General features: G+C 57.3%; 1 protein-coding gene across 1 annotated transcript; it reads right to left on the bottom strand.

Annotated features, from left to right (window-relative positions):
* Window positions 1-8552: 8552 nt before the first annotated feature.
* Ly6l (lymphocyte antigen 6 family member L) lies at window positions 8553-11421 on the bottom strand. The gene is made up of 2 exons (XM_040293382.2): window positions 10978-11421; window positions 8553-9088 (listed from the first exon to the last, which is right to left on the bottom strand). The coding sequence occupies exons 1-2, from the start codon at window positions 11216-11218 to the stop codon at window positions 8832-8834; spliced, it is 498 nt and encodes a 165-aa protein (XP_040149316.2). The 5' UTR covers window positions 11219-11421; the 3' UTR covers window positions 8553-8831.
* Between the last annotated feature and the right edge of the window lie 6024 nt (window positions 11422-17445).

The following is a 17445-nucleotide window of genomic DNA, read 5'->3' on the forward strand; positions in this document are numbered from 1 at the left end:
TGTCCAGCGTGGTGCCACTGGTCTTCCCCTGCCACCTCTCATCCACCTCCACGCGTTGTCTTTGGTCCCTGGGAAGCCTGACCTGCGAAGGAGCACCACCCTCGGTGAACATGGGCGTGACCGGCATTCTTCAGAGAAGCATACGGGGCCAACGAGCGCATGACAGAGGCTTCACGCCACTGGCCATCGGGAAAACGAACCCAGACCCCAGGAAGAGACCCCCCCACCCACCAGGACGGCTGCAGTAAAGAGTGGAAAATGAGGACGTGGGGATGCGGAGAATCGGTCGGTGGGCGCTGGTCGGGTGTGCGAATGGCCCGGTGCACGAGGATCCCTCAAGCAGCGCCAGGCAGTGCTCCTGAAGGACCCGTCCTCCCTGCAGTTGGAGGGAGGCCTTGGTCCACTCTCTCCGGCTGAGCCCCGCTGGCAGGTGGCTCTGAGGGTCTGAGCCACTTCCTTGCAGGGCAGGCCCACAGTGGGGTAAGGAGGCCCAGCAAGGGGGCTACAGTCCCCACCCGCCTTGCCTCGAGGAGCTCAGCGCCAGGGAGAGAGACGAATGGACGGCGTCCACGCTGGCCTCCGCAAACTGGTCGCGGTGAGGCTCTTGGAGGGAGCTGGGCGCTGCCCCTCCGGCCCGAGAGCATCTCAGGCGCATTCCTCTGTTAGGCCAAAGCGTGCTGCCGGGGAAGTGCGGGAAGCCAAGGCGGAGCGAGCTTGGTCCAGTCAGCACCTTGGACAGAGGACACCAGGCGCCCCGCCTCCTGCCACCCGCTCCCTGCTGGCATCCAGCCAGGGACCTCCTGTGTTCACTGACACAAGCTCCTTTCTGTCCTCACGAGCCTTCACTGGCTGCCCTGTGGGACGTGGAACCTCGTCCATGGACAGGCATAGGTGATGCCCATCTGGCTGGCCAGGAGGTGGCAAGATGACAGCCCCTCCTCAGGTGGCTTCTGGGAGCAAGCTGGAACAGGCACTCAGCAGCCTCAGTGGGCCAGGAGGCAAGCCCTGGGCTGTCTCTCAGACTTGCCAGGCTCAGGAAGAGTGGGAGTGGGGATGGCGTTCTGGACTCTCACCCCCGGGACACTCATCCTGGAGGGCAAGTCCCTCCACCCAGTCCACACAGAGGCTGGAGGCTGGAGTGGGGGGTGGAGACATCAAGGGCCTGGGGTAGGTGGCAGGAGGGAGGGTCCTGACAGCAGAGCCCCAGCTGAACAGGCACCTGTGGAGCTTCCGGCTGCCCTTCCACATCCCGGTGGGACAGGGGTGTGGCACAGCACAGGGCCCTGGTGCGACAGTCCTGTTGGGGGAATCATTCCACTCGGGAGGCACCTGGAGATGCAGTGTGGGTGCAGCCCCCGGTGACATCTGCCACACCTGACACAGGGAACAAGGTCTCACAGCCAGAGCCTCCAGGTGCCAGGAAGAAATGAGGCTAGACTGCAGGTGGTCAGGACCTGGGAGGACACAGAGGCACAGCCGGGAGGGGTCAACCAGGGAGAACTGGGCTGCAGCACCAACTTCCCCTCCTCCCCTGCTCCTGTGCCTGGCCTGGGGCTGGGCTGCGTGGAACCCAGGGCAGGTGAGTGTCCAGCCCCAGGTGTGGCCAGTCCCTAACTAGGCTGTACTGTCAGGATGGAGGTGGTTAGAGGACTCTGCCCCAGGAGCATGGGCAGCTGGGGGAGGCAGCAGCTCAGAGGCTGAGACCCAAGTGCTGAGCGGCCCCCACAGTCCCCTGCTGCCTCCCTAGACCTACCCCAGGACAGACAGGAGGACGCTAGCTGCAGCCTCAGCAGCCCTCGGCCTGCTTGCTTATCCCACGTCCCGCCTCCCAGCCTGAACAAGGAGAACCCAGAGAGCTGGGGAGCAAGCAGAGCCCAGGAGAAGACAGGAGAGGACAACGCAAGAACTGTCCAGGCCACGTGGGACTGCTGCCCTACAGACCCCCACACAGGAAACGGAGGTGCCTGGACAGTGTGAGGAAGCAGTTCCCAGCAGACGGCAAACGGGCCTGCGAGGAGGGGGCTGCGGCCATCATCGCCCAACTGCCAGCTGGTGCCCCGACCACGTGGGCCAGCAGGGGGAGCACTCAGCACTGGGGCCATCATCGGCCAGGCGTCTGTGTCCATCGGTACAGAGGTACACTGAGGGGAGGCCGGCCTCCCCTGGTGCCTCTCCACTAGGCCTAGTGGGGCCAAGCATCAGAAAGAAGAAACTGTCCCGCTGCCCTGACTCAGTGGTCTGGGTGCCGCCTGGCCAGGGGGCTGCTAAGCCTTTGGGAATCAGGAGCCAGTTCTACACATGCTGGTCTCGACAAATGCTCAGAAGTGAGCTAAAGCCAGGCAAGGTAACAGGCAGCCTGCCCGTGCGGTTCCTCTGCAGACACGTGGGGGTCCACCCTGACTCACTCGCTCCTCCGGATGGCGGGCAGGGGCTTCCCCTCCCCAGAGTCTTCCCACAGAAGGAAACATGATACAAACTCTCTTTCTACCTGAGCCCAACTGGAAGGACGGCTCTGTGGGCCTCTGACCGCCTCCTGGTGGTCTCCTCCAGGCTGACCCTCATCTCCCAGTCCGTGGCTCTCTGTGACCTCTGTGGGCCCCCGGCCTTGCCCCCTCTTTGTCTCACAGATGGCTCCTCTGAGCAGCAAGAACTGGGCTTCGGACAGAGGTGGAAGAGGCCGACCTGGGCCCTTGGTGAGCCCTCTAGGCTGGCACAGCCTGCCAGGAGCCCCCGGGGAGCAGGAAGAGGTGCTGAGCTCGGAGGCTGCCTACTGTGCCCGGCGGCAGGGGCTCCGCATGTTGGCAACCACCTGCTGGCACAGCACAGGACATCCTGGGCTCTGCAGAGGACAGGCTCGCAGGCCAGGCTGGTGTTGGGGGTCACAGCCTCAGCTCTGCAGGCTGCTGTCTGAGGGGGGCTCCCCAGCTCAGGGACACTGAGCCCCAGAGGCATCTCAGATGGGCTGGTACCACCATACTCCTCCTGCCTGCAGGGCTGCAGGGCGATGTGCACACAGCACACTGGCCAGGGGGTCCTTCAGCAAGCAGCCCCGATGGGCAGCTTTGCTCCCCGCTTGCTCTGTGCCCGCCAGGCCAGCCACAGACCGGGAGGGTCCCTCTCATGATGATATGGCTGGGACTGGCGGGGAGGAAAGAAGAGCCTCGGCTGGAGCCCCCCACGCCCTCTGTGCCATCTGCCTAGTCCTCCACCTGGGTCTGCACCCCAAGGACCCTTGCCTGACCTCACCCCTGCCCTGACGGACAGAAGGAGCCAGGAGGCTTGCTGGGGCCCTTCAGTTGCAGCCTTGGTGCAGGGAGGAGGAGCAGCTGGGCCTGGCCTCCCACCTGCCCCAGGACCGCCCCCGGCCCCCACCTCTTCCTCTGCCCTGATGCCTCCAGCTGTTCACATAACAGACCCCGAGGAGGAGCAGGGCACGTATCCACACCATGGGAGACCTGGGGCCCAGGACGGCTCAGCGAGGGACCTGTGTCCCCCAGCCTGGAAAGGGTGGCCCCAGGCTGAGGGACGGGGACAGCCTGTTTCATCAAGTACAGGCTGTCCCAGGGGCCCCTGGGGCTCTCACACCCACGGCGCACAGGTGCTGGGGAGCTGAGCAAAACCTTCCAGCAAGGCCTCCGGCCACAGCATCCAGATTTTATCACCTCTCCAAGTCCTCGTCACCCTTCTCCCCTCCATCCTTGACACCTGCCCTGACTAAGGTGGAAATTAACCACACAGGTACAGCTCAAGAAACACGTTTCAAGTGAACATTCTTCTCCAATATTTTTCTAAAATGTGAATTGAGGAAAACTCAGCTCGTCTGCAATGCAGCACACGTGGGCTGCTGAGAGCCTTGTAGAACCTCATTCGCTTCTATCAAAGAACAGAGGCTGACATTCCGTTGAGAGGGTTCATTCTTAACATTTCATTTTGAAATAATCTCAGATTTTTTAAGAAGTTTCAAAAAAGTACAGGAATTATTCTGTACCCTTCACACAGTTTCTAAGCTAACATTTTACCTAACGACTCGTGCAATGATCAAAACCACAAAATCCACACCGACGGCACCTATTGTTGTATCTGCAGACCTGCTCAGATCCCAGCTGTGTCCCGGCAGCTACTCCAGCCCAGCGTCCCTCTGGGTCAGTGTCTCTCTTGCTCATTCAGCCTCTTTGACCTCTCAAGGAGGGGCAGGCTCTGGGTCTGGATTCCCTCTGTGACCTGGGCCCTTCTGCAGAGTGGCACCTGCTGGCCCTGCTCCGGTTTCTGTCTCCTTTCCCCGATGTGGGCATGTGACAACATGGGTCTTGGTCACAGGGTGCCTGGCCATGTGTTTCTTGGATTCATCCTGTTCCAGGCCCAAGGAGCTCCTCCAGTCCATGGGCCTTGGGTTTAGCTTTTTCCCAACTGGACGGCTGTCAGCCAGTTTCCTGCAGCGCGCGCCCCACGCACCGTCCTCCTCCCCCCGGAAAGTTGGACCCGCCGCCCCGGCCTCTCCCTGGTTTTCCTTGCCTCTTCTCCCTGCTTCGACTTGGATAAGTGAAGTGATCTGTCCTCAGGGGACTTAGGTCAAATGGTGCTTCTCTTTCTTGCCTTGTTCTGCTGTTTATTTTGCAGATTATATTTCTAATTCCTCGTTCCCGATGGGTCATTCTGTGTGCTCTGCTTCCCTGAGACAGTTCATGCCTCTTTGCTCCTCCCAAGAGTGTTTGCCTTTCCTCTTTGGAGAGTTTTTATACAGTATGTTAAGGGTGCTGTGCTGACAGTGCCAGCATGTGTGTCCCCTGACTGGCATCTCTTCCTGCCCTCTTCCTTGCTGCTTGAGATTTTCCTGATCTTCTGCATCGATGGCAGGATGGGTGGTGACAGGGCCACGTGCTGTGAGATGCCGAGTCTCATCCGGGTTTGTTTCAGCAGGCAGTACACCTGGTTGGGCTGCATGCAGCTGCAGATGGCTGCTGTGAGTGGCAGCCTCCTGGCCAGACTTGGAGCATTAGGTCCTGCAGCCAGTCTCGGAGGGTGGCAGCATGGTCTAGTTCTCACAGAACGCTGTGGAGGGCGAAGCCTCGTCGGCTCAGCCTGGGTGTGAGCCTGGACTTCATGGATGACTCACACGAGGTGGGCTTGCTTCCCAGTTCCCCTCGCACACGCTACCTGCCGTCTTTGCTGTTACCTGGGGTCCCTCTTTTTGGCCAGAGAGCTGGGTCACTCTCACTTCTACCCTGCAACAGTGCTGGGTCTTGAGGGGGACGGAAGGGAGAGGGGCCAAGGGATTCGCCTGCCTCTTGGGCCTGCAGCTCCCCTGCCTGGAAGCGAGCCCCCCTCGGAGTCCTGGATACCCACAGGCTCCAGTCCCACCGCCCCTCACTTCGAGAGGCCTGAGGGACACTCTGTCCATGCTCTGTGTCCACTTGCAACTCGCAGGCAGGTCTGCCTTGTGGCACTGCCAGAAGAAATGAGAAGGGGACTTCCCACTAGTTTGGTGACACTCCGAATTTCTGCCTGCTTCCCAATCTCCTGCGCTGTTTTCTGCGGCAGTCCTCCTGGGGCTCCTGGGCATTCCACTCGGCTCTGTGGCTGTGGGCAGCGTGGGGAACAGACTGGGGCTCTGACCTGTGCCAGGACCAGGGGTGCCCTCAGCTGCACAGGAAATGCAGAGGGGCTGCCCTCTCCTGGGGCATTTTAATTCGCATTTTTGACACCTCTTCATATATTTGAGTGATATTGCGCATTGTTTTTGCTAATTAGTTTTGCATTTTGCTCAAATTTTCCACCAAGCTTCTGCCTTTTCCCCACGCTGCCCAGTCCTTATGGCCGTGTGTGCACACGCGCTCACAACCCCGTAGGAAATACGCCTATTTTCATGTACTCGAGTAGTGGTCTTCTCTGGATCTAGAGGTCACCTGGTAAGCCCTCCCCACACCCAGGTTAGACATGTCCTCGCTTCCCGTTTTCTCCGGGCGTCTACTTAGATCTTATGTACAATACCCGGATGCCTGAGTGCAGATCCCATCTGACTTCTCCGAGGAGCCGCTCATTTGTTTACGCACTGATTGTTTGAGACATCGTCCCTGGGCGGAGCCCTGACCTCCTCCTCTGTGGCACCCTGATCCCCGGCGTCCCTGGTCTTCAGCTTCCCCGGCACTTCCTGGTCTTTCACTGTTCACGACCTCCCCTACCTCCCCTGTGTTCCTGGGCATTAATCTGGTCTTCTACTGTACTTCCTTGATTGTCTGTTGCATGACAATTTCTCACCATGCACATTTCTGAGATTTTTGAAAGTCTATTTTAATTTCTTTTTCATAGTTTTCCTAGATAATTTTCTTTTTCGTTGTACTGAGGATTGAACCCAGGGACTTTACCACAGTGCTACATTCCAGTCCATTTCATCTTTCATTTTGAGACAGGGTCTCACGACTCCCTAAGTTGCCGAGGCTGGTCTTGAACACACACAAGGACACCTTTGCAACTGCTTCTGCCCCATGCTCCTGTTCAGTGTGCTACAGATTTTGTCTGGCTGATGCTTTATTAAGATCGTAGGGGCTGGGGCTGGGCTGAGCTGTAGAGCGCTTGCCTCGCATCTGCGAGGCCCTGGGTTCCATCCTCAGCCCTGCATAAAAATAAATAAATAAAATAAAGATATTGTGGCCATCTACAACTAAAACCCATAAATATATATATATATTTTAAAAGATTGTTGCACTGATACAAAAATGCTGCGGTTTCCTTTCTCAGGCCAGCGGCATCGGGCCGTGCTCTGCTCTGAGAAGGGAACTTGGGACTTCTTGGGTCAAAGTGGGCAGCCTGTGTTTCCAGGACGCACCCCCTTCCAACCCAGGTGCCGAGGGTCCCATGAAAAGCGGGCGAGTGCCTGCGGTGGCTTAATGGACTTCTCTGCAGTGGGCTTCCCATTTCATCCGTGGGTCTTGACCAACCCGTGCTGGGGGGCCTCACTGGGGTCAGCGTTTGCCTCCACCTCACAGCACCCCGCTGCCTCCAGGGGGCGCTGGGCTGGGCAGTGGGTGGGCTTCCCCACTTCTCGTTTTGCACAGATGAATCGGTGGCGTGTTTGTCACCAAGTCGTCGATCTGTGTTTCCTCTTTATTCTCTTTCCATCTTGCCAGAGCTCCCCCATTCTGTGAGGAGGCGGCAGGGGCAGAGACCTGACTGGGCATCCTCACGGGTGAGCTGGCCTCGGGCCTGAGTCTCCCAGCAGGGAAAGCAGAAAAAGAGCCAGTGCCCAAGGAACCGATAACAAGACCTCTAGATGTGACGAGGGAGGGCAGCAAGGCAGAGGACACAGTTAATAGGCCACTCGTTTCCCTGCCCATCAGCAATGGGCAAAGGGAATTTGAAGTTTTAAAAAGTAACTTTTAAAATAGCACCTTTTGTTTTTGTAAAAAAACAAACAAAAAAAGTACAACAAACAAATAAACAAAAGAAAGAAATACTTAGGTATTAATCTATCAAATGATTTCTATGTGAAAAAGAACAAGACTCTGATTAAAGAAAATCTAAAAAAATGAGGAGATACCCCATGTTCATGGACTAGAAGATTCCACACTGTTAGGGTGTCAGCCCTCCCCAGTTTGGTTTACACATTCAACACGATTCCAGTCGAAATCACTGTAGCCCAGTGTCCAGCGTTGACCTAGCACGTGTGAGGCCCTGGGTTTGATCATCAGAACCAGAAAAAAAGTTTGCAACCAGTTGTTTTGTAGACACTGACCCAATACTGAACCCAGGTTACGCCTGCACACGTCTTCCCAAGAGAACTGGGCCCCAGGGGGAGCCCCCAAGCCCACCCACCACAGCCGGGTTGCCCCTCAGCACCTGTCTCCTGGCACCTCCATGCTGGGTGCCCCAGGCTCAGGGACCCAGGGACTCCTGAAGCCCAAGATCCCTGGAAAGCCCAGCAGCCCGACAGTGGGCGGGACTGAAATTCAGAGTGGGTTCTGCTTCAGCAGGGGGTCCTGGGACTCAGCAGTGGCCTCCGGGAATCAGGAGCCAGGCCCAGGGTCATGCAGACCTGCTGCGGGCCTACCGTGGCCCAGGGAGGGAACGCTGTGGGATGATGGGAGGCAGCAGGCACGAGGAGCCGGGAGAAGGACGCCTGACCATCCACACCAAGGTCCTCTCTCAGCAGACCCTTCCTTCCTGACATCCATGTCCAGTGGTGCCCACTCTGCCTGGCCAGCCTGAGCTCTACATGGTTCTCCAGCTCCTCCCTGGCGACCCTCACCCACCAGGTCTCCCTTTCTTCAGCAGAACTGCCAAGCGTCCTGCAGGATACCTTTCTCCACCCCCCGTCCCCTTCCCTCCTCACGCAGTGGCCAGCAGGCCTCCTAGGACGCAGACTCAAGCCTAGGACCTCCTGCTCCCCTGGTGCTGGGGCCCAGCTTCAGGGACAGTCCTGCCTCAATGTGGCTATGGACTGGGTGTTCTGTCCAGCGTGGCCACTCCATCCAGAGGCTTATGGTGGCAGTTGGGAGAGGGACAGGGATCTGAGGCTGGGGAGAGTGAAGGGGCAGGAGCCAGGCTGTGGGGCAGTGAGAGTTTATTGTCTCTGAGAGGAAGGAGGCGGTGGTCCTAGAGCACGGGTCGGGGGCCCACAGTGGGGCCATGAGAGTCGGGTGTGGGCCAGTCGTTCTGACCTCGCCAGGCCCTTCCTCCCTCACAGGGAATGGCCCTGCTCCATGAGGAGTTGGCCAGCATGCACTGGCTTCTTGAGAAAAGGCGTTGGACAGGGCGAGTGGCAGGGTCCAGGAGGGCGTGTTCTCCTGTCTGGGGAGGGAGGCCAGAGGGCAGCTGGAGGCGCAGGACAAGAGGAGTCAGGACGGGGTGCGGGGCAAGTCCTCACAACAGGGCCCAGAAGACACCCAGGCCAGGGCCACGTGCAGCAGGAGCCACCTGAACAGGGCCCAGGGTATCTCCAAGACGGCAGGCGCCGAGTTGCAGAGCTGCCCTGAGCAGCAGCGCCTGACAATCCTGCCCCGCAGCTCAGGGCTGAATGACCACTCGAACTCACTGTTGGAGTTTGGACAGCGGGCAGCGCACCTCTTGCTGATCAGAATTCTGATCCTTGACCCTGCAGAAGAAAGGAGACAGCGGGTGGCTCCAGAGCCCCCAGGTTAGGGAGAGAGGGGACGGGGCTTGTCAGGAGGGCAGCTGGAACTGGCACTGGGGACAACCTCCTGCTGTCCCTTCACAGGTGAGGCCTGAAGAGCTGAGGGAGCATGGCTCTCCAAGGTCACCTTCAACCTGGGCACAGCAAAGAGGCGAGGGCTCTTCTCTGCACCCAGATGAGGCCTCGGATCCCCTTCCAAATCAGTGCGGGCCAGTCGTGGGGACATGGGGCGAAGGGAGCAGAAAGGACTGGTGGCTACAGAGAACCTGCTGGGTGCCCAGCGGGGCTCCAGGTCCCCAAGCTACTCATCCAGAGATGCAGAGCTTCTGGAGAGATGTGACTTCCAAGACACGAAAGGGCAGCCGCCCTCAAAACCCAACCAGAGAAAAGGCCATTTGGGGTAGAATTCAACTGTTATCTTACACTATATTTGTTCTCTTGTTGTTTGTTATGCTGAATTATGTTTTAGTATACTGCCTTGTATTACTTACATTAAGTTGCAATAGGTTATATGGCATGGCACTACATTATGTCATATCGCATTGCAGCGTATCATGCCGATTACATTAGACTGCACTACGGCGTGTTGTATTAAATCGCAATGCACTGTATCACGTTGTCCTGCACTGTATGACACATCACACAAAGTACATCGCTGCTCAGTGGCACGGGACTTAGGATAACCTGAGGGAATCCTCCGGCAAAGACAGTGAGCCACGCATTGACTGCATTGGCGGTGCAGACCTCAAAGGTCAAGGCCGGGAGGCACCTGCACAGGTGGCCCCTGAAGAGACTCTCACTTGACCTCCTGTCACACTGCCTTTCAGATCAAGAGCCAAAGGTGAAGGGCGCAATGCTAAATGAAGAGCCAAGCTGGGGGAAAGGCTGTGGACAACAGTGTCCGCTCCCTCACTATAGGAAAATTCCTTCATTTTAATTAACAAATGGGGAGGCTTGGGTGGGGGCTGTCGCTGTAGGGACACAGGAGCCTCATGCTTGGAGAACTGGCCTGATGGCCCTCCCTGCAGAAAACCCCACCTCTGCATGATGGCAAAGGAGGGAAAGAAGGCTCATGCCCCACACTGACCCTGTGAAGGGCGTCCTGTCAGAGTCCACTCCACAGACTGCCTGCATGTTGCCCAGGTGCCCACTTCAGAGATCTCCCTCAGGAAGCTTCTGGTGCCCTATGCATCTTCTTGAGTCATTCCCAGGGGAGGAGGCCACAGAAGCCTCCGAGGTTCACAGGTGGGAGTGGGGTGTCCATAAATGAACCACACTGCATCCAGGCCCCTGGGACTTGAAGCCACAGGGAGAAGACATCTCCGCCAGACTGGCAGGTCCCAGGGAGCCAGGTCCACCTAGCAGGAACCAGCACCAGGAGATGGTGTGTGCCCGAAATCTTCTGCCTGTCTACCTGGGTCTCTCTAGACTTCTTTTTATACTTTGAATAAAAGTGTTTGCACGAGCCTAAGAAACGGGTTGGTGTTCTTCTCCACCATCTTTTCTAGCTCGTTCTTAAAATGAAGCACTATGGCCTAAGTCCCCGCCCTGGAAGTGGTGGCCTCCGGGTCGCAGGGCAGGTTCTGTGTGCCGCTGCCCAGGGACTGCAAGGCCTATCCCTCTTGGATGACCCTCCTTTTGCCTTCCTGCTCTTTGGCGAACTCAGCGACATATTGGGGCCTTTGTCCTGGTGTCAATCTTAGGAGGAGTGACATTTAAGAGTTGGTACTTCAAATGACGGAGGTGGGGTGGAGGGTGGGAGAGAGGAGCCCAAAGCCCGAGCCTACGGAGCCTACTCGTGGGCGTGGGCGGCGGATGAGGACCCAGGCGCGGCAGCTGGACGGACTCACTCTTGAGGAGGAACACCTCGTTGGAGACGCAGACTTGAGCGGTGGCGGGGCACACGGCGGGCTGACAGAGGCTCCAGCTGTTGACCTTGAAGCACTGGAAGCAGCTCAGGTTCTGAGTTGTGCGCGCCAAGGCGCTGCTGTGGGCAGAGCGCGCGCCGCGGCCCTGACTTGGCCAGACATCGGCGCGGGCGAGCTCCGCGGACACCAGAGCCGCCCACAGCGCCAGCACCAGCCGCCCCATGCCGCCCCGCGGACCCTCTGCTGCAGCCCCGGGCCCCGGTCCTGACCCGCGGAGCCTCCCGGGCGTCCGCGCCCTCCAGAAGTAGGGCAGGCAGCGCGGCCCCGGGGAGGACCAGCGGGGCGGGCGGGCGGCGAGTCTCCTCGACGGCGCCTCTCGGGGCAGCTCGCGCGCCTCGGCCTGCGCCTGCTGCGTCCTCTTCTTTGGGTCGCAGACCCGCGCGGCAGGGCCCGGGGCTCCTGGAGAGAAGGCGCGAGGGAGAGGCGCCTCGGCAGAGGTTGCGCGCAGCGGAACGCGAGCAGGTGTGTGTGTGGGAGGGGCTCAAAGGCACTTTTCCTTCTTAGGTGACTGCTGCCCGAGGGCACTTGGCTGGCTGATCCGCAGGGGCAGCTTGAGCACCCACACTGCTGGTTCTTCCGATGGTCACACGCCCCACTCTGATTCTCAGTCTCTTGTCGCACTCCGCGGGGAACAAGTGGCCTTTCCCCAGCAACCCAGCAACACAGCAGCCATCTCTGGGTGAAAAGAAGGGCTCTGGAATCCAGACCTGTTTGCAGACTTTGTAACTCAAGGACTGTGTTCATTTCCAATGTCTGTGCTTATGTAAAATCACAAAGAGGAGAACAGAAAATAAAAATGCTTTTATAAAAGCACAGGCAACTGCGCGGGGGATGTAGCTCAGTGGCAGAGGGCTTGCTTAGCGTGTGAGGCCCTGGGTTCCTTCCCTAGCGCCACGTGAATAAAAAGAAGCAACTGAAGAAAATCCACTGGCTGTAAAACCACACGTTGAAGCCCAAACCCCCAGGGCTTCAAGGTGCGCTGCGTTTGAAGACAGGGCCTATAAAAGTGTTTAAGATAAAATGAGTCCGTAGGGCAGATCCTGATCCAGTAGGACTGGTGTCCAGTTAGGAGAAGAGTCCAGGGCACACACAGGTTCAGAGGGAGGACCTGGCAAAGACCCAGGCAGAAGGCACCCTCCACAGGCCCAGGAGGGGCCTCAGGAGGAGCAGGTGTGGGTCTTGGACTGCAGCCCCCGGGACTGAGGGACACACAGTGTGCCCATGCGACCCTTCTTCCGTCTCTTGATAAGGTGGGTTACAATGACTTATTCCCAGTGTGGGGTCCGTCTTGACTCTCTTACCCGTGGAATACGATCATTCTTACAATGTGCAGGAGTGTGGACTTGCTGATATTTCGGTAAGAGCTTGCCTTCATGTGCATGAGGAACGGACAAGGAGCTGTGACATTCTTTTTTTGCACTATTTTTGTCTGGTGTTGGCATCAGGGAAATTGGGACTTCATACAAGGAGTTAGGAAGGGTTTTCTCCCCTACCGTGGTAATGGTGGGATTCTTTAAATTTTGAGAGAATTCTCCAGTAAGACCAGAAGGATGTTGAGACTTGTTTCTTGAGTGTTTTCAAATTAAGAACTCAGTTTTCTTGTAGTTGGAGCTGAGGATTCCTCTGTTTCATGTTGTGTGAGTTTGGGTAGTTTGAGTCTTTTTTCCCCGTGGTGCTGGGGATTGAACCCAGGGCCTTGGGCATGAGAAGCAAGCGCTCTACCCACTGAGCCACAGCCCCAGCCCTAGTTTGTGTTTTTGAGGAAGCGGTTTGTCTCTGCAGCAGAGCCCACCCCTGCCTGGGTAGAGTGTGGAAGACAGTCCTTTCCAAAGCCGGTGCTCCGTGTCCTCGGTTTTCTCCTTTTCCCTCGATTCCCTGGATTTCAGCTCTTATTTTACTCTTTCATATTTCCCCTTCCTTCTGACTCTTCCTGTTCTTCCCTGCAGGAGCTCCAGATTCCCATCCACCTGCACTGGGACTCCCTGCCCAGTGCGTCCACTGAGTCCACTCAGATGTGTCCATGCAGGACTCAGCTGTCCCTTCTCTGGGCTGCTCTGCCCCCCTGACGCCTTGGGGAAGCCCTCATACGCACATGTCTGAAGCCATGGGGGTTCCCCAGCACCTCCTCTGCCCTGGCCTGCTCCCGGCTATTTCCTTGGGTCCCCTCCTGGGCCGAGTTGGCACATTTCCTGGCGGTCCACCTTGGTGAGTGCTCTCCACAAGCATGAGAGGAGTGTGTCTTCTGTTGCTGATCAAGTGTCTTAAATGTCAGCCCATCTGGTTGACTGGTGCCTCTGCTGGTCCAGCTCCGTCCTGGTGGGTTCTCTGCGGGAGGTGTGACGGAGGGGGGCACTGAGGTCTCTGATTGTGTGTGGCTTCATTCGCATCTGCCTGTGATGCTGCCCCCTTGCCACTCATTATGGTGTGGTGTGGTGGCTCACTCACACTGGGCCCTTGTCTAATGGGGGGGCGCCCCCTAGTGGCTTTTCCCCACACCTGGCCATTTGCCTGATCCGGAGCCTCTTGTGTAGGGCAGCTCGTCTCTGTTTAGCACTTTTGTGCTCTGTTTCTCCACCCTTTTGCTCACCTCCTTCCTTGGTGCTGGCATGGAGCTTGGGGACTCACGCACCAGGCACGTGCTTGGCTATTGAGTTGCGCCTTCAGCCCTGTCGATTTTTATTTGAGACAGGGTCTCACTACGTTTCTGAGGCTGGCCTTGAACTTGCCTTCCTCCTGCCTCAGCCTGCTGAGTTGCTGGGACTGCACGGGGTGTGGCTCTCCGTCCTTTGACCTCTGTGCGCGTGTGTGCACATGTGCCCTTTCAGTGACCTGTCTTTAGCCTGGTGCTTTCACCCGCAACCTCCGGCTCGGTCTTTTGGTGCCGGGTCTGCACTGTCCACACTCAGAGTGATGGCCACAGTTGGATCCTTGATTTCGGGTCTTGCAGCCCTTGTACTCATCACAGCTCTTCCCGGTTACTTTCACAGCCCTTCCTTGCTTCTTTGCCGTCGCTGGTTTTCACTGTGCATTTTACGATTCCATTTCGTCTCCTTGCAGCGTATCAATCATGCTTCAGTGACACTTTTGGTGGTGCCCTCGAGTTCGAGTGTCCCTTTACAACATTCACCTAACGTGACATGCCTCACAGACGTTTTAGGGACTCTGCACATCAGCCGGGTCCAGCCCTGACCTTCTTATTCTTGCTCACTGTGGCTGAGACCACACCCTGAAGCCTGCCGGCTGGGGCTCTGATTGTTACCTATCCAATATCTTACCAAGTCCAGAACGGGCAGAGCGCCAGCCATTTGGAGCCTGCTTGGTTTGCACACTGCAAACAGCTGCCACCTCTGGGAAGACGAGGGGTGAGGCCTGTGGCTGTGCGCAGCTGCAGCTCTACCAGACCCCTGGCGCACCGCGAGGCTCCCCGGAGGTGGGTGAGCCCTTCTCCATCTTGTGCCTGGGCTTCCCTGGCTCTCCTCCCTTTTGAGCAGGGACAGCCACGTGGTGCTACTGGACAGACTCCTGTCTGGGGACTTCCCCATGAGGCCACCTGTCCAAGACCCTCCCACAAGCACGTGCTACTCCCTGTGGCAGTTGGGTGTCCCCCTGGCCAGGCCCATGAGCTCCCTGGCTCCTCCACTCACCTGGGCCTCCCCAGCCCAGAGACTGCAGTCACTCACCCAGCCATCTCTACACTGCCCTTGACAAAAGTCTATTGATGAGCCTTCATTTTACTCACTTACTTCTGCGCAGCGCTGAGAACCGAACCCAGTGCCTCGCACCAGCCCGGCAGCCTCTGCCACCAGCTGCCACCCTGCCCCTCCCCCAGGCCTGCGGTCCCTCGGGGGCAGATCTGTTGATGCTGTTTTTAGCCCGACAGTTGTTCACCGGGTCACAGTGAAGGAAGAAGAAAGGCTCCGTCTCACCTCCAGTGATTCCTTCCCAGGGCTCTTTCATCCCGTTGAAAACCCTGTCTCCTGATCTGTCATTTTCCTGCTCTCTGAAGAGCTTCCTTTTTAAAAGGCTGATAAGTTTCTTATTTGAGGGCAAATGTTCTAATAAACTGTCTGAAGAGCTTCTTCTGGCCTTCCTTGGAAGGCAGCTCTTGTGCCCAGATTCCATCAGTTGTTTTGATGAGAAATCTCCCCCTCCTTCACTTTTCATAGTGGGGTTCATTTGGGGGCGTGTCTTGGGGATTGAACTCGGGGGCACTCAACCACTGAGCCACATCCCCAGCCCTAATTTTTAAAATTTTATTTAGAGACAGGGTTTCACTGAGTTGCTTAGTGCCTCGCTGATGCTGAGGCTGGCTTTGAACCCCCAGTCCTCCTGCCTCAGCCTCCTGAGCCACTGGGGTTACAGGTGAGCACCACTGCACCCGACTCATTCCTAGTTTTTGAGGGACGTCCACACTGCTTTCCAGAGTGGCTGTACTAATCTGGAGTTCCACCAGCGAAGCTTCTACCTCCCCCACAGTTTTTACTTTTTTGAGACAGGGTTCTGCTACGTGGCCCAGGCTGGCCTTAAACTTGTGGCCCTTCTGCCTCCACTTCCTGCACAGCTGAGCTTATGGGCTTATGCCACTGTGCCTGGTTTATTTATCTATTTATTTTGTGCTATTGGGGATTAGACCCAGGGTTACTCTTCTCTGAGCTACACCCCCAACCCCCTTTTTAACATTTTTATTTTAAGGCAGGGTCAGGCTGAGTTACCTGGGGTGGCCTTGAGTTTGGAATCCTCCTGCCTTGTCCTCCACAAGCAGCTGGACTGCGGGCATAGGCCACCACACCCAGGTAAGATCTTAATTTTTTTTTCTTTTTAAAAAAGTAAATGCAAAAACCTACCAAAGTCTATGTTGCCCCACAACAACTTCAGCTGCCTAGATGCAAATCTGTTCACCCTCTCTAGCAAGAAAAAATGGTGCACATAACAGGGAGGCAGCAGAACCCCTCGGTTCTCGTACACTCCACACAATGGAAGGTGGAAACACTGAGAACCACATCTCCTCTTGGGCGGGAGACGGGGCCTTGTTCTTGCTCTCTCACTCATGGGCAGAACCCATGCCGTGTCCAGAGACTGGAGGGGGCCCCTCAGAGGGACGTGGAGGAGGGAGGGAGACAGCACAGCGTCCTGGATGGCAGAGGGCGTGGGAGCAGGTGTCCTGGGGAGCAGAGCACGGGAATGAGTGACAGACACCCCGGGGACCTTGGTGGCAGAGGCACAGAGGGACACAGGCTGCAGCATCAAGAGCTGCACAGCTTGCTGGGGCCCCTGAGCTGAGCGACTCCTCCAGGGTCTGTGTGACGCCCTTGCAGCTGGCCTCACAGGTGGAAAGGGACATCCTCAGCCACACGTCACGCTCTGAACCCAGCCCTGGGGATAGGCTGGGGAGGAGCAGGGAGACAAGAGAGAAACACGCCCATTTAAAAATAAGTCGCAGTGGCCGAGCAGCAAGGCTGGGTTCCAGCATACAGTGGACACTGGTACAGTAGAACATGGCTGGGTTCCGTCCCCAGAACTGCAGCCAATCAATCACTAAAGCGTGAGAAACAGACAGTCCTGTTTAGAATATCACGTTTAGCCTGAATTGGGACGTAAGATCCAATTGCAGCCATGGTAACCACAGCCCTTCCCTGGTAACCCCAGCTCCTCCCAACAGGTCAGGGGCACCCTGCCTTAGGGATAAAAGGTAGCCCCCCGCCCAGGTGCGCTAGCTGGCCCTCCTGCAGAGGAGCATCTGCCTTGCTGAGCCGTGTGATTCCCTGGGGCACCCTGGGATCACCCGACTTTGTATTCTCAAACTGGCCCCTGAGCAGCCGACTGTCCATGAAGTGATCCAAAGGGAAATGTGAAGCTCTTGGGAAACCAAGGAAAAGGGAAACAAAACCCATGGAATGCAGTTCTAAGAAGGAAGTTTCTAGAAACAAACACCTGGATCAAAAAGAAGATCTCCAGCTACTGAACCTCGTACCTGAAGGAACTGGAAAGACCAGGAGGAGCCACCCTCAGAGGCCGCAGAAGGAAGGGAACGATGAAGACCAGGGCAGAAACGGGCCAGAGACCGTGAGAGACCAGTGGACCCAGGAGCTGCTCTTTAAGGAGGTAAAGTAGACCTCAGCCAGACTAGGAGGGGACAGGGGCCGGGACCAAGGAGGACACGGCCTCCCAGTGGAGGCAGAGGAGCGGGAAGCTCCTGGGAGCCCACGTGCAAAGGAAGGGCCCTTCCTAGTGCGTTCAGCAGCACAGGCGGTGGCCGTCCCCAGGGAACCACTGGGAGCTGCCCACCAGCCAGGAAGAGGCTTTTTCTCCCTGCAAAAAAATGACGGCTCCCTGAGGAGGTGGACCTGCTGCTGCCGCGGTGGGGAGATGTCTGTGTGGAAACCTTCCGTT

Source organism: Ictidomys tridecemlineatus, chromosome 7 (genome assembly GCF_052094955.1).
Source record: "Ictidomys tridecemlineatus isolate mIctTri1 chromosome 7, mIctTri1.hap1, whole genome shotgun sequence".
In the NCBI taxonomy this organism is placed as follows: Eukaryota; Metazoa; Chordata; class Mammalia; order Rodentia; family Sciuridae; genus Ictidomys; species Ictidomys tridecemlineatus.

Coding starts and splice junctions, on each gene's coding strand:
- Ly6l (XM_040293382.2), bottom strand. CDS start 11,218: ATGGGGCGGCTGGTGCTGGCGCTGTGGGCGGCTCTGGTGTCCGCGGAG. Junction 9,089..10,977: donor CGAGGTGTTCCTCCTCAAGA/GTGAGTCCGTCC, acceptor TTTCTTCTGCAG/GGTCAAGGATCAGAATTCTG.